Genomic DNA, 15,875 nt, shown 5'->3' on the forward strand with positions numbered 1-15,875 from the left:
ACAGTTAAGTGCTAGTGACAGGGCAGGGAGGAATTTCCATTGGACTGCTCTCTCAAACCATCAACCCCCCTCACACACACACGCACGCACGCACGCACGCACGCACGCACGCACGCACGCACGCACGCACGCACGCACGCACGCACGCACGCACGCACGCACGCACGCACGCACGCACACACACACACACACACACACACACACACACACACACACACACACACACACACACACACACACACACACACACACACACACACACACTGCCAAGCAACTGACCCCAACAACACTTTACCATTGACTATCCTTCAGCACTGACCCTTCATTCACTGCCCCAGAACCAACCCCCCACTCATCTTTCCAAAGCCCCATGCACTCACACTATCCAACTCATATATGGAAATAGCTTAAGTGTGCCTTGTTGAGGGTATCATTTAAAAATAACTGCATTAATTGGTGGTGACTTCGAATAGCCTCGCTCATGGTCTGGCAAGAATAGAAACGGAGCTTTTCAAATCTGATCATCCTTTCAGCTAGAGTTGATAGACCTTACATCCTGTCAGTTAACGCTTATTGCCATTTATCACTTATTTCAGATTTCTTCTTATTTTTATATATATATATTTTTTACCTCACCCATTAAATGATTAACTTCTAGACCAGGAGTGGAAAAAAACATACAACCTTCCGAACCTTGCGAGCCCATTCAATCGGGCCCCCGTAGGTTTGAGTAAAACTATTTTATATTTTGAGTTAAAAAACACTAATGGCCACTTTTCAACTTCTTAAACTAGATAGAAAGTATGTTGAAGTTATAATTGACCTACACGTTTTAAATAACTGCCCCTTTTCTGGCCCGCAAATTGCTTTTTACAAACAAATTGGTCTGTGCGGCCCTGCACTCAATTTTTTTTATCCCAATGTGTCACTCAAGCCAAAAGTATTTGCCACCCCTGTACTAAACTCTAGGTGGGTTGGTGTCCCAATCATCCAAGAGGCCACAGTCTCTATGTAGCAGCCTCTATGTAGCAGCCTGATCAGTGAGCCAGACAGATATGGAGAAGCGATCTTTGCACTGCAGCAGCACAGTAGTTCAGTTTGTCCTTTCGGGGTCCCCGTTGCGTCAATTTCATTGGCTATTCAGACTTGAACATGATTGCGTAAGACTTTATTCAGTGGCGCTGGCCGTGGCGAATATGAAGCTAGCTAGTTAGATCACACTAACAGTATCCTGCAAAGAAGTAAACATAAGCGTATTGTTTATTTCTAGTTTCAAAGTAACAGTAACAGTAACATAGTTGGTCCTCAGACATCCCAGCACAGTAAGATACCATAACTGGCTATTTATTTTTACCTCGCAGTTGTTAGCAAGTTGACTAGCTAGTTAGTAGCTATTGACAAGTGAACTTTTACAACCCATTTTTTATTTTTGATAAATCTAGCGTCAACTAACTAGCTAACATTTTTATAATTATTACAATGTTGCCTCTTTGCACTAACGTTAGATAGTATAGCATGCAAGCTAGCTAGCTAGCGAACTGATAAAGGTGTCTTGTATTTTTATTTAGCATCAGATAGGACAGAGGTGTATTCATTATGATAACTAACCCATTTCATTTGTGCTAATTGCGCATATGCGAAAGTGTTTGGTGAACGAGATTACCTGTGGTCTATTCATTAGTCGGTTTTGCAACGGAAACAGTTTACTCCAAACGAAAAACATTTTGCAACGAAAACGAGAGTTTCTATTGAACAACTGCAGCTAGGTCCATCACCGTTTTGTTCCGTTTGTTACCGTTTTGGTTCCTATAGTAAACGTTAAACGTTTGCAACAGACGAAACGTTTTGTTACGGAAACACGAATAATGAATACACAACAGGTAATCTTTTTCACCAAACACTTCCGCATATGCACAATTAGCACAGATAAAATGGGTTAGTTATCATAATATTTGCAATTAGTCTGGGTACAAGGTTATTGGATAGGTGTCACTGCCTGCCTGGTCTGGGCTATTATAGATTATTTAGATTATTCCCAAACTCACTCAGCCACTGTCAATTTAGCTACTTCTTCACTGACAAGTATAGCAAAACTGACTGCCACTTATTCCCTTGTTAATGCTTCTGTGTTCTATTTTCAGCCCACAGAAATGCCTGCATTTCGTCAAGTGGGGGAGAAGCAGCTCCCCAACCCTGTTCTGTGTATGGCATGGTCTCCAAAGAGGGATCTTATTGCCCTCGCTAACACTGCTGGCGAGGTAGGGAAAGAAACACACCCCCATATGTTTCATACCCAGATTAATGCCAGATCACATTTGCTTATATTGGGAGTAATTTCATTCATCTCTGTGTCAATCGATGTTTGTGTTGTAGCTGCTACTGCATCGCCTTGCCAATTTCCAGCGTGTTTGGAGCTTGCCACCCAATGAGAATACGGGAAAGGAGATCACTGCGGTTGCTTGGAGACCTGATGGCAAAAGTAAGAGATGGCAAGAGATGGACCTGATTATCTTAAATTACTAATCATATTGGAAGCATTGCATAGTTACGTTACTTTACCAATGTTACAACAATAAACCTTCGTACACTGAACACAACATATTTACTACAGCACAGTGTGTCAGCCTCTGCATTTGTTTCACTGCCTATCTAATGTATGTCCTCTGTGCTGTGTTCAGTCCTGGCCTTTAGCCTTGGGGACACTAAACTGGTGGTGCTGTGTGATGCAGAGAAGGCAGAGATTCTTCACTTGTTTCCATTGGAGAACCCTGTGTCCTGCATGCACTGGATGGAGGTGCTAGAGGAGAGCAGGTCTGTAGAGGGGATGTGTGGCTACACTAGACTTCTATTTGAGGGTGTGTGAACTGCATAGTCAAATATAAACCTCTGTCTTTCAGTGTCCTCAACTCATTCTACACCTCTGAAGATGAGTCAAACCTTTTTCTTCCCAAGTTGCCAACTCTTCCCAAGAGGTAAACATGTCTGTATAAGGTCACCGACAACACATCAGCCATTTGACATTTATTCAAGTAAAATACATTTAGGAAAACTCTTGGTTCTTGTGTTAGAGTACAGCATTTTGCTTGTTTTGTGCCATCTGCCCCCCCCCCCCTCCCCACCTAAAGGAAAGTTTTGTTTATTCTTAGCTACAGTACTACATCAAAGATATTCAGGTATGTTTATATATCTTCAGCAACAATGATTCATTTAAATGATATTTCAGACAATCTGTCTGCATTAGAATACATGTTTCTTCATAACCAACCCTCTCTCGTAGTGAGGAGAAGTCAGACGAGATCCTGAACCTGTTAGGAGAAGTGAGGTGTGTGCTGAAGGTTTCACATGCTTTATTATTGAACATTTTGTTAACGCACAATCTCATGTACACATACAAATAGTTCCACATCGTCAATTGTCTGCAGACTAAACATCCTGGTTCTTGGTGGAGGTTCCGGCTTTGTGGAGCTGTATGCCTATGGGATGTATAAGATTGCCACTTTACCGGGGGTAAGATTTCACTCACACACTTATGCACTGGTTCAGTCACCCACTCTCTGCAGTGACTATGATGTAACCAGCAGATTATTTTCGTCAGGTTCCTGGGACGTGTAGCAGCCTGTGTCTGTCCAGTGACCTGAAGTCCCTGTCTATCATCACAGAGATCAGGTCAGCTGACAATGACCCAGAGATCTGCTACATCCAGGTAATCCGTTATGCCCACATTTAAGTGAAATGAAGCATGTTTCTTACCCATCTTGACTGTCATCTTCTATATTCTTCGCTTATTTGAGGTCTTTCACTGTGTATGTTTGTTTTCTCATCCAGCTCGACACAGGGCTGCTGTCCGACTGTCTCCCTGAGGTCACCAGGATGGCACGCAAGTTCACCCATATCTCCACTCTACTGCAGGTCAGTGCCCTCCTTATGTAACTAATATGACTAGAAGTCTCCTCATAGTTCATATTTCCATGGTGATATTTGAGGGCATTCATCAGACTAGTCTGGCCATTGGTCTTTCTCTCTCCAACTTATTCTGTCTCTCTGTATCGTTCCTTCAGTACCTGCGTCTCTCTCTCACCTGTATGTGTGAGGCTTGGGAGGATATCCTCATGCAGATGGACCTTCGGCTCACTAAGTTCGTACAGGTCAGTGGTCACTGTTTAGGGCCCGGTTTCCCAAAAGCATCTTAAGGCTTAGTTCATCGTTAGAATCTTTGTAGGAGCATCGTTAGAATCTTTGTAGGAGCATCGTTAGAATCTCCGAGCCGTTCCCCAATACCATCGTTACTAAAGTTGCACTTGAAAAGGTATGCACTAAAAGACATACAGCATAGGCTATAGCCCTATATACAGTTGAAGTTTACATACACCTTAGCCAAATACATTTAAACTGTTTTTCACAATTCCTGACATTTAATCCCAGTAGAAATTCCCTGTCTTAGGTCAGTTAGGATCACCACTTTATTTTAAGAATGTGAAATGTCAGAATAATAGTTGAGAGTGATTTTATTTCAGCTTTTATTTCTTTCATCACATTCCCAGTGGGTCAGAAGTTTACATACACTCAATTAGTATTTGGTAGCATTGCCTTTAAATGTTTTAACTTGGGTCAAATGTTTTGGGGAGCCTTCCACAAGCCTCCCACAATAAGTTGGGTGAATTTTGACCCATTCCTCCTGACAGAGCTGGTGTAACTGAGTCAGGTGTGTAGGCCTCCTTGCTCGCACACGCTTTTTCAGTTCTGCCCACAAATGTTCTATAAGATTGAGATCAGTACTTTGTGATGGCCACTCTAATACCTTTACTTTGTTGTCCTTAAGCCATTTTGCCACAACTTTGGAAGTATGCTTGGGGTCATTGTCCATTTGTAAGACCCATTTGCGATCAAGCTTTAACTTCCTGACTGATGTCTTGAGATGTTGCTTCAATATATCCACATCATTTTCCTACCTCATGATGCCATCTATTTTGTGAAGTGCAACAGTCCCTCCTGCAGCAAAGCACCCCCACAACATGATGCTGCCACCCCTGTGCTTCACGGTTGGGATGGTGTTCTTTGGCTTGCAAGCCTCCCCCTTTTTCCTCCAAATGTAATGATGGTCATTATGGCCAAACAGTTCCATTTTTGTTACATTTCTCCAAAAAGTACTATCTTTGTCCCCATGTGCAGTTGCAAACCGTAGTCTGGCTTTTTTATGGCGGTTTTGGAGCAGTGGTTTCTTCCTTGCTGAGCGGCCTTTCAGGTTATGTCGATATAGGACTCGTTTTACTGTGGATATAGATACTTTTGTACCCGTTTCCTCCAGCATCTTCACAAGGTCCTTTGCTGTTGTTCTGGGATTGATTTGCACTTTTCGCAACAATGTACATTCATCTCTAGGAGACAGAATGTGTCTCCTTCCTGAAAGGCATGACGGCTACGTGGTCCCATGGTGCTTATACTTGCATACTATTGTTTGTACAGATGAACGTGGTACCTTCAGGCGTTCGGAAATTGCTCCCAAGGATGAACCAGACTTGTGGAGGTCTTGGCTGATTTCTTTCAAATGATGTCAATTAGCCTATCAGAGGCTTCTAAAGCCATGACATCATTTTCTGGAATTTTCCAAGCTGTTTAAAGGCACAGTCAACTTACTGTATGTAAACTTCTGATCCACTGGGATTGTGATACAGTGAGTTATAAGTGAAATAATCTGTCTGTAAACAATTGTTGGAAAATTACTTGTGTCATGCACGAAGTAGATGTCCTAACTGACTTGCCAAAACTATAGTTTGTTAACAAGAAATTTGTGGAGTGGTTGAAAAACTAGTTTTAATGACTCCAACCTAAGTGTATGTAAACTTTTGACTTCAACTGTATGTCAATGATCTAGAAATACATTTCATTCAATCGTTCTATTTTGCTAATTGTAAGCTACTGTCTGTCATTTTTGCCTCAATATATTTCATGATGTGTAACGTGTGCCTTGATGTGCCAAAGATTTAGTGCATTATTATTATTATAGGGTAAACATTAGAATAAGCCTCCTCAATATTTGTAGCCATAGGTCATAATATCTCATAGGGGCTGAACCATCATCAGTATTGTGGAATCATTTTAATGTTAAGGAAATATTTGAAAGGAAAACGCTGATCCCAGAGCAGCGCTGCCTTTCTTTAGATCATATCAGTATCGACACATGCCTCAACGATGCACTTAGCAAAGGTTCTCTCTGCGTGGTCTTTCGGGAAACGCATTACATCTTCGGCCGTTGTAGGAAAGATGCATCATGTAAAACACTCGTAAGCCTAAGTTCTATCAGGAAACCGAGCCCCGTTCAGTCTGCCTCCAGCCTGTTTTCCAATAATGACATAACACCTAAAAGACATGATCTGAACCAATTCCTATTTTTAGGAGAAGAACACCAGCACACAAGTCCAGGATGAGTTTCTGGAGCTTCTACTATGGGGACAGTCAAGGTGAGAACCGTTACTATGATCCAATGACCCTTGTACGCTACCACGTCCTCCACAACATGCTTTCTAATAAGTAATAGTGCATGTAGTTGTGAGCACTAATGCAAAAACATGTTCAACAGGCCTTTCATTTGAGATGTAGTACTTCAAAGTGTCCTGTAGGTGGCACTACAGGAAATAAACCTCATCTGATATGGAAAATACTGATTTAGAGATGTAAAAAGTTTTTTTAATTTAACCGAATTCTCTATTTTTGACCAGCCCTGAACTACAGGCTCTCCTCATGAATCAGCTGACCGTCAAGGTGAGCTGAATAATAAAGTTGTTCAAAGATTGAGTATGATTGTGTGTGGTCATTTTGTAGCTTTGTAAGACTGATGTAATTTGTTTGTGTTTCATAGGGGCTGAAGAAGCTGGGCCAGTCTATAGAAACCTCTTACTCCAGCATTCAGAAGCTGGTGATCAGCCACCTGCAGAGGTAGCAACTCAACTTGCATGAATAATTATCTCTTCACTTATTGTGACCCATAATGCCCTTTTTCGGGACCATACAATGCAAATGTCAAGAAATTGCATCATGATGGTATCACAATCTTTGGTACCAATCCTCATCCCTTCTTTTCCTCTCCTTTCTCCAGTGGTTCAGAGGCTCTGTTGTACCACCTCAGTGAGGTGAAGGGGATGTCTCTATGGAAACAGAAGTTCCAGCCACTAGGCCTGGACTCAGCAGCTATAGAAGGTACAGTGCTTAGATCCTGCATAAACCATGACTGATATCTTTACTGATAAATACAAGATTAAAGTGGATGTAATTGTGCAATTAATTTGTCTGTGATGAGATCAGGGCTGACACTCATTAGTAATTTGCATGACTAGAACATTTGTTCAAAATGAGTTTTCTAAGCTGCTTGCAGGATTTTATCAAATTAAAGTTATGTGAATATTTCTGTTTTGTTATAGATGCCATTACAGCTGTGGGTTCATTCACTTTGAAAGCCAACGAACTTCTACAGTGAGTTTTCATGCTTATTGATATGCTATTAGATTAGTATTTCGTTATTTTAATAACACATTATCACTAATTTTAAATGGAGTTGACTTCAACCCTGGTGCTTGTTTAACCTCTCCCCCTCATCTCATTCCTCACTGTCTCTCTTACTCAGAGTGATTGACAAGAGCATGAAGAACTTCAAAGCCTTTTTCCGGTGGCTGTATGTAGGTAAGACCTCACCTTTTTTGGGAGCTTGAGGTATATACCACCTTTTAGTGACTGATGGAACATTTTTGTATATTTAAAATATCATTGATTATTAAATGCAAGTGTTTTAATACATATTTATTTCCCTGCAGCTATGCTAAGAATGTCAGAGGAACACGTCCCTCCAGAACTCAATAAGGTGAGATTCAGGTTGTGAATGTGAGACAGAGGAAGAGTTGATCGAAGTAGTGTGATAAACGGTTCAATGTGTATTATTTTCTCATCCATTGGTATGTCAATCTATCCCATTGACCTCAGATGACCCAGAAGGACATTGCCTTTGTGGCGGACTTCCTGTCTGAGCACTTCAGTGAGGTAAGATATATGTTGGATAAATATAATAGCACTTAATTCCACAGCTTTTCACAAACTAGCCAATTACATGCCCTCTCCTCTGCTCGGACAGAACGAAGAGCTGTTTGACCGGAAAGGGAAGTACTTTAATGTGGAGCGGGTCGGTCAGGTGAGGGACAAGCGTAGTCTGTCTGTGTGTATATTTTAGTATGTGTGTGTGATCGGTGTACAATGACACACTTTATGTCCTTTTTTTTTTTGCAGTACTTGAAGGATGAGGATGAGGATCTAGTGTCTCCGCCCAACACCAAGGGGAACCAATGGATGAAGTTTCTGCAGGAGAGCACACACTTAAAAGGTGAACTATAACCTTTATCTCAGAAGAGACAACTATGCAGGAAGTGCCTAGTTAAATAAAGGTCAAATATATATTTTTGTTAAATATAGTGTGTGGTTATCCATCATGTTTTAATTAGATGGTGGAAGATTGGTTTGCCATTGTATTTCTCTATTGTTGTGACTGACTTACTGAACTGACATTGTACCTAATTGATTGGTTTATCCAGAGAGCCCGCTCCTCTTCCCTTCATACTCTCAGAAGTCCCTACACTTTGTGAAGAGGATGATGGAGGGGGTGATTGAGTTGTGTCTACAGAAACCTGCTGTAAGTCTAAAACGCATACACAGTGAAACCCAATTTCATTTGCCTTTAGTACTGAAGTGTACACTACTTAATTTGGTCCCTGGCATAAGAAGTACATTGCCAAAGTTTTTCTTATAAATAAGAAAGTAATTTGGCCCACACTGCCGTGTGAAATTTGGCTCAGAATCTGCTGAGTCATGCAGTCATAAGCCTTCTGCCAGGAGTTCCAGGCAGATATAAATCTGACTAACTCTCCGCAATAGAGTTTTCATATTGCATTCTATCCCTCTCTCCCACCTCTGTCTCCCACACTTTTAGTTACCTTGTCCATCACTTCTCTATCCTCCTTCCCAACTTTTATTTTGTTTTCCGCTGGTAATAGGATTTCACTGCAGTAACAAGCTACACATCGCCACCACAGGAGGTTGGTGGCACCTTAATTGGGGAGGAGCTGCTCGTGGTAATGACTGAAGCAGAATAAGTGCAATGGTACCAGTTGAAGTCGGAAGTTTACATACACCTTAGCCAAATACATTTAAACTCAGTTTTTCACAATTCCTGACATCCTGTCTTAGGTCAGTTAGGATCACCACTTTATTTTATAAATGTGAAATGTCAGAATAATAGTAGAGAGAATGATTTATTTCAGCTTTAATTTCTTTCATAACATTCCCATTGGGTCAGAAGTTTACATACACTAAATTAGTATTTGGTAGCATTGCCTTTAAATTGTTTAACTTGGGTCAAATGTTTAGGGTAAGCCTTCCACAACCTTCCCACAATAAGTTGGGTGAATTTTGGCCCATTCCTCATGACAGGGCTGGTGTAACTGAGTCAGGTTTGTAGGCCTCCTTGCTCGCACACGCTTTTTCAGTTCTGCCCACACATTTTTTTATAGGATTGAGGTCAGGGCTTTGTGATGGCCACTCCAATTCCTTTACTTTGTTGTCCTTAAGCCATTTTGCCATAACTTTGGAAGTATGCTTGGGGTCATTGTCCATTTGTAAGACCCATTTGCGACCAAGCTTTAACTTCCTGACTGATGTCTTGATGTTGCTTCAATATATCCACCAAATTTTCCTTCCTCATGATGCCATTTATTTTGTGAAGTGCACCAGTCCCTCCTGCAGCAAAGCACCCCCACAACATGATGCTGCCACCCCCATGCTTCACGGTTGGGATGGTGTTCTTTGGCTTGCAAGACTCCCCCTTTTTCCTCCAAACATAATGGTCATTATGGCCAAACAGTTCTATTTTTGTTTCATCAGACCTGAGGACATTTCTCCAAAAAGTACGATCTTTGTCCCCATGTGCAGTTGCAAACCGTAGTCTGGCTTTTTTATGGCGGTTTTGGAGCAGTGGTTTCTTCCTTGCTGTGCGGCCTTTCAGGTTATGTCGATATAGGACTCATTTTACTGTGGATATAGATACTTTAGTACCCGTTTCCTCCAGCATCTTCACAAGGTCCTTTGCTGTTGTTCTGGGATTGATTTGCACTTTTCGCAACAAAGTATATTCATCTCTAGGAGACAGAACGCGTCTCCTTCCTGAGTGGTATGACGGCTGCGTGGTCCCATGGTGTTTATACTTGCGTACTATTGTTTGTACAGATGAACGTGGTACCTTCAGGCATTTGGAAATTGCTACCAAGGATGAACCAGACTTGTGGAGTTCACGGCTGATTTCTTTTGATTTTCCCATGATGTCAAGCAAAGAGGCACTGAGTTTGAAGGTAGGCCTTGAAATACATTCACAGGTACACCTCCAATTGACTCAAATTATGTCAATTAGCCTATCAGAGGCTTCTAAAGCCATGACATCATTTTCTGGAATTTTCCAAGCTGTTTAAAGGCACAGTCAACTTAGTGTATGTAAACTTCTGATCCACTGGGATTGTGATACAGTGAGTTATACGTGAAATAATCTGTAAACAATTGGAAAAATGACTTGTGTCATGCACAAAGTAGATGTCTTAACTCACTTGCCAAAACTATAGTTTGTTAACAAGAAATTTGTGAAGTGGTTGAAAAACGAGTTTATGTATGTAATCTTCCGACTTCAACAACTGTACATTAAACTCATAGTTTCCAGGTGTTTGATGCCGTTCCATTTGCTCTGTTCCGGCCATTATTATGATCCGTCCTCCCCTCAGCGGCCTCCTGTGATCGCCACATACCCAAGGAACACTGTTTGCATGTTGCAGGTTCATGAAACATTTATCTTTCTAATTCAATGATTTTTCCATGACTTGAGAGATGAATCCAAACGAAGGCATATGAATTTGAGTCGAGTCGTGACATGACACTAGTTGTGGTGATACTGATTTGTTCTCTGTTTGTAGGAGGTCATTGGAAAGTCTGTGAAACAGGCTGTTTGTCTGCCCCTCTACACTGTGCCAGAGAGGTAAGGACATATTCATCTACTCTTCACAATACCACAAATTGTTAAATAGTTATGTTTATTTGTTTCATTTTATTGTTTGTCTTTGCAGCTCAGAAAACACTCCAAGGCTTTTTGAACTTCCATCATTGTAAGTAGCAAAAAAACACAAACACTCTGTTCATAATGGTAATGTAGATAATGTATATTACCAAGGTTGTTATTATGTTAACATTGATGTACATTTTTTATTGATGACCAGGTACAATGATAAGAAGACCAATATGCACTATGGAGTGTTCTGCATGCCAGAGATTTCACCCTGCAAGCTTTATCTACTGCGGAAGTTTACTGACCCATTCAGGTACAATACAACACTGCGCCCTATTTTAATCTGGTTCAATCCAGATTTGCTCTGTCGTTGATCCCCAAATAGCCCAATGTTTATGACTGAGCATGTGCTTTTTTTGTTTGTCTGATTTGTTTATCTTTTTATGTCTGTCACAGGCCTGTTCCCAATGGTCTCATGGCGATAGATCTGAGTAATGTTCTCAGTCACAGTATTGATGATGATGCTGTGGGGGCCAGGTGAGTGCCTCTTGTCTTCCTCTCTTTCCTAGAATCCACTCAATTACCTCAACCTCTACTATACAGGCAAATGATGGGCTCATGCATTGCATATTACTTTGCTCTTATGATGATCTGCAATGGATTCCCTGTGCGTTTCTATTAGTGATAATAATTGTTATAGAACCATGTTTTTTTGTTGCATGTCTATGTTTCAGTTCTGACTGTGTGTACAGTTGCCAGGATGCTCGTTTCTATGATGACGAGACATTGACAGTGGTGCTGCGAGCATCAGAAGAGGAGAACAGGGGGCGTGTCCTTGCCCAGCTCCCTCTTGGCTCTGCCCTCAGCTGTGAGGAGGAGTTCAACTGGGACCCCAGTCTTAGGTGTGTGTGATTGAAACACCTGTCTCCCCAACATGCAAACCTAGTCCTATATTCCTAAACCCAAATAGTGATCTACTCGTAACTGTAACCTACAACTCAACCTCAAACCCTCAATTATGATCTACCTGATTACAAACTGTAACTCAAGACTTGTACCTCCAGTGCAAGTAAACATCAACTATAACCCTAACCTGTAATTCACCTGTTCTAAGCTAGAGATTTACTGTAGGTATTTGCTATGTCTACTTTAGTTATCTCCACTGTAGTAGTCACCATGGGTCACCTGTAGTATCTGTATTCTCAGGTTGGACCAGCAGAGCGGCGCCATCCCTGTCAAAGGGCTGGTGCTAGAGAACCAGTGGCGAGACTTGGAGAACATGAAGGCCCAGTTTGTGGCTGTGAATGGGATCCGGAAAGTGGCCTGTGTGGTAAGATAATGGGAAGGGGATTCCCTTACAAAGGTTTTATCTGGCTTCACTAAGCAGCTATGCACCTCAATGACCATGTATTGAACACCAAAACAGTTTGGTCTAACAGTGGTTGAGAAATGGTTCAGAATCTCTGTCTGAGGTCCCTCTGTCTTTTCTCCCTCTCAGCTGAGCTCCAACCTGCGGCACGTCCGTGTGTATGAGATGGACGTGGAAGATGAGGAGGATGAAGAGCGGCCTGAGTCGCAGAACGCCAGCTCTGACCAGGACGGCCTGGAGGAGACACCGGCCATCCAGGGGGAGGCGGAGGGAAGGGAGACTGAGGGAGGCGGACAAAGGGCTAAGGAGCAACTAGAGTCTGGGGAAGCACTGGAGCTCTCATAGCAACACCTTGGCCACGTTCAGTTACCAAATGTTCTTGAACGTTGCAGATAGAAATTCCATGAATTGAGCTGATATGATTCCTTATTCTACATGTGAGGCATGTTTCTTCTACATAGGCTATTTCTATTTGAACGTTCTAAAACGTAGCGTCCTGCTGAACGCGTACCTTATCTAGGCCAGAATAACAATTTAACACCCCCCTCCCACCCTGTACTTTTGCAGTATTCATAATTAATGCCACCATTGCAAAGCCGACGTCCCCCTCCCAGCACTTTTATCCCTGATAAAGTAAGAAATAAATACATGTTTTGATAAGAAAACAGCCTTCTGGTTTATGTTTTCATTTGGTTGTTCCCTATGTCTGTAAGGCAAGTGTAGATAGATAATGTAACTTGAATCTGATCCTCACAGATAAGAGTTAAGAATTCTGTTTTGATCAACCAATGCTTCAGTCATAACTGTAGTATTTTAAGATGAGAGATTAACACAAATTCCTAGATTACAGTACAGACTGCATTGGGAGGTACTACAGTCGGGGCCAAAAGTTTTGAGAATGACACAAATATTAATTTCCAAAGTTTGCTGCCTCAGTTTGTATGATGGCAATTTGCATATACTCCAGAATGTTATGAAGAGTGATCAGATGAATTGCAATTAATTGCAAAATCCCTCTTTGCCATGCAAATGAACTGAATCCCCAAAAAACATTTCCACTGCATTTCAGCCCTGCCACAAAAGGACCAGCTGACATCATGTCAGTGATTCTCTCGTTAACACAGGTGTGAGTGTTGACAAGGACAAGGCTGGAGATCACTCTGTCATGCTGATTGAGTTCGAATAACAGACTGGAAGCTTCAAAAGGAGGGTGGTGCTTGGAATCATTGTTCTTCCTCTGTCAACCATGGTTACCTGCAAGGAAACATGTGCCGTCATCATTGCTTTGCACAAAAAGGGCTTCACAGGCAAGGATATTGCTGCCAGTAAGATTGCCCCTAAATCAACCATTTATCGGATCATCAAGAACTTCAAGGAGAGCAGTTCAATTGTTGTGAAGAAGGCTTCAGGGCGCCCAAGAAAGTCCAGCAAGCGCCAGGACCGTCTCCTAAAGTTGATTCAGCTTGCTGGATCGGGGCACCACCAGTACAGAACTTGGTCAAGAATGGCAGCTGGCATGTGTGAGTGCATTTGCATGCACAGTGAGGCAAAGACTTTTGGAGGATGGCCTGGTGTCAAGAAGGGCAGCAAAGGAGACACTTCTCTCTAGGAAAAACATCAGGGACAGACTGATATTCTGCAAAAGGTACAGGGATTGGACTGCTGAGGACTGGGATAAAGTCATTTTCTCTGATGAATCCCCTTTCCGATTGTTTGGGGAATCCGGAAAAAAGCTTGCCCGGAGAAGACAAGGTCAACGCTACCATCAGTCCTGTGTCATGCCAACAGTAAAACATCCTGAGACCATTCATGTGTGGGGTTGCTTTTCAACCAAGGGAGTGGGCTCACTCACAATTTTGCCTAAGAACACAGCCATGAATAAAGAATGGTACCAACACATCCTCCGAGAGCAACTTCTCCCAACCACCCAGGAACAGTTTGGTGACGAACAATGCCTTTTCCAGCATGATGGAGCCCCTTGCCATAAGGCAAAAGTGATAACTAAGTGGCTCGGGGAACAAAACATTGATATTTTGGGTCCATGGCCAGGAAACTCCCCAGACCTTAATCCCATTGAGAACTGTGGTCAATCCTCAAGAGGCAGGTGGACAAACAAAAACCCACAAATTCCAAGCATTGATTATGTAACAATGGGCTGCCATCAGTCAGGATGTGGCCCAGAAGTTAATTGACAGCATGCCAGGGTGGATTGTAGAGGTCTTGAAAAAGAAGGGTCAACACTGCAAATATTGACTCTTTGCATCAACTTCATGTAATTGTCAATAAAAGCCTTTGACACTTAAGAAATGCTTGTAATTATACTTCAGTATTCCATATTCCATCTGACAAAAATATCTAAAGACACTGAAGCAGCAAACTTTGTGAAAATTAATATGTGTCATTCTCAAAACCTTTGGCCACGACTGTAGACTAGACCACACCTATCTATGTGGGCAAAGTTACATTTAGTCCATTCTTCTTCTGTGGGGTTTATCAGTGGTTGGCATCCAACGCTATGGTGCATTACCTCCACCTACTGTATTGGAGTGTGGGCCAGAGACGGAGAAACTAAATCCTACCTGCCAGCTCCGTTGCTCTTAAAGAAGATAACAAAATATTTGACACTATATCTGATGATGTTCTACTCAACATACTCTTTAAACAAAATTCCTGTATCCCCTTCCTCATACTAGATCTCAGCCTCTCTTTTTCCCTCTGATACTGCCCACACTGTATCAATACATGCTCCACGGTCTCTGTTTCCTGGAAATAATCACACTTTCCAGTTGGATGTTTTCCTATCACATTTAAGGTCTTATTCAACTGGCTGTGTCTCACCCTTAATCTTGTAAAAAATAGCCTCTTATGTCCCTTGCCATCCTCCCCAACTTTCCTCTGTACTTGAAATAAATGCCTGCCCTTAGTATCTCTATTCCACTGCTCCTGCCATCTCTGCACCATCACTGTCCATGTCAGGCTTTTTGCCTCTGCCTTGCTCATTGAAACTACAACATCAACATCCCCACTACTAAGTGCTTGTTTAGCCAGTACATCAACTTCCTTGTTCCCCTCCACATGGGCTGGGGCCCAAGTACATGTTATCTGTATACCCATCTGTCTAATCCTGCCATGGGTTTGTAGCACCTCATAAAGCAGGTCTTGTCTGCTACGTGACCTAAAGGATTGGAGACTCATCAACACTGCACATGGATCAAAGCAATAACTACTCTTTTTGGCTTGACTTCCTCCACCCACTGCAAGGCCAACAGTATGGCCATCAGCTCTGCTGTATATACAGCCAGATGATCTGTAATATTTATTACATTTATTTTATTTATTAAATTAAAAGTAATTTATTAATTAAAAGTAATGGGGTGATGGTAGTCTAATCAGGTGACGTAACTGGGGAGGAAGTCAAATGTTATG

At 42.0% G+C, this 15,875-nt stretch overlaps 1 protein-coding gene across 4 annotated transcripts; it reads left to right on the forward strand.

Annotated features, from left to right (window-relative positions):
- The first annotated feature begins 1,164 nt into the window (after positions 1–1,164).
- LOC120054914 (anaphase-promoting complex subunit 4-like) lies at positions 1,165–13,108 on the forward strand. 4 transcript variants are annotated; one of them, XM_039002644.1, is made up of 29 exons: positions 1,165–1,322; positions 2,142–2,258; positions 2,374–2,479; positions 2,679–2,811; positions 2,898–2,972; positions 3,126–3,173; positions 3,278–3,322; positions 3,423–3,507; positions 3,596–3,703; positions 3,826–3,909; positions 4,059–4,145; positions 6,394–6,458; positions 6,717–6,759; positions 6,857–6,933; positions 7,094–7,194; positions 7,416–7,467; positions 7,619–7,674; positions 7,806–7,852; positions 7,972–8,028; positions 8,120–8,176; positions 8,272–8,365; positions 8,574–8,671; positions 10,992–11,053; positions 11,142–11,180; positions 11,292–11,393; positions 11,537–11,617; positions 11,815–11,982; positions 12,287–12,410; positions 12,579–13,108. In XM_039002644.1, the coding sequence occupies exons 2-29, from the start codon at positions 2,151–2,153 to the stop codon at positions 12,792–12,794; spliced, it is 2,418 nt and encodes an 805-aa protein (XP_038858572.1). In that variant the 5' UTR covers positions 1,165–1,322; positions 2,142–2,150; the 3' UTR covers positions 12,795–13,108. The 4 variants fall into 4 exon arrangements, with proteins under 4 accessions (XP_038858572.1, XP_038858573.1, XP_038858574.1 ...); XM_039002645.1 differs by having other exon boundaries at positions 3,147–3,173; XM_039002646.1 differs by lacking the exon at positions 3,126–3,173.
- Positions 13,109–15,875: the final 2,767 nt, after the last annotated feature.

The sequence above is a fragment of the Salvelinus namaycush genome, chromosome 10 (genome assembly GCF_016432855.1).
Source record: "Salvelinus namaycush isolate Seneca chromosome 10, SaNama_1.0, whole genome shotgun sequence".
NCBI lineage: Eukaryota > Metazoa > Chordata > Actinopteri > Salmoniformes > Salmonidae > Salvelinus > Salvelinus namaycush.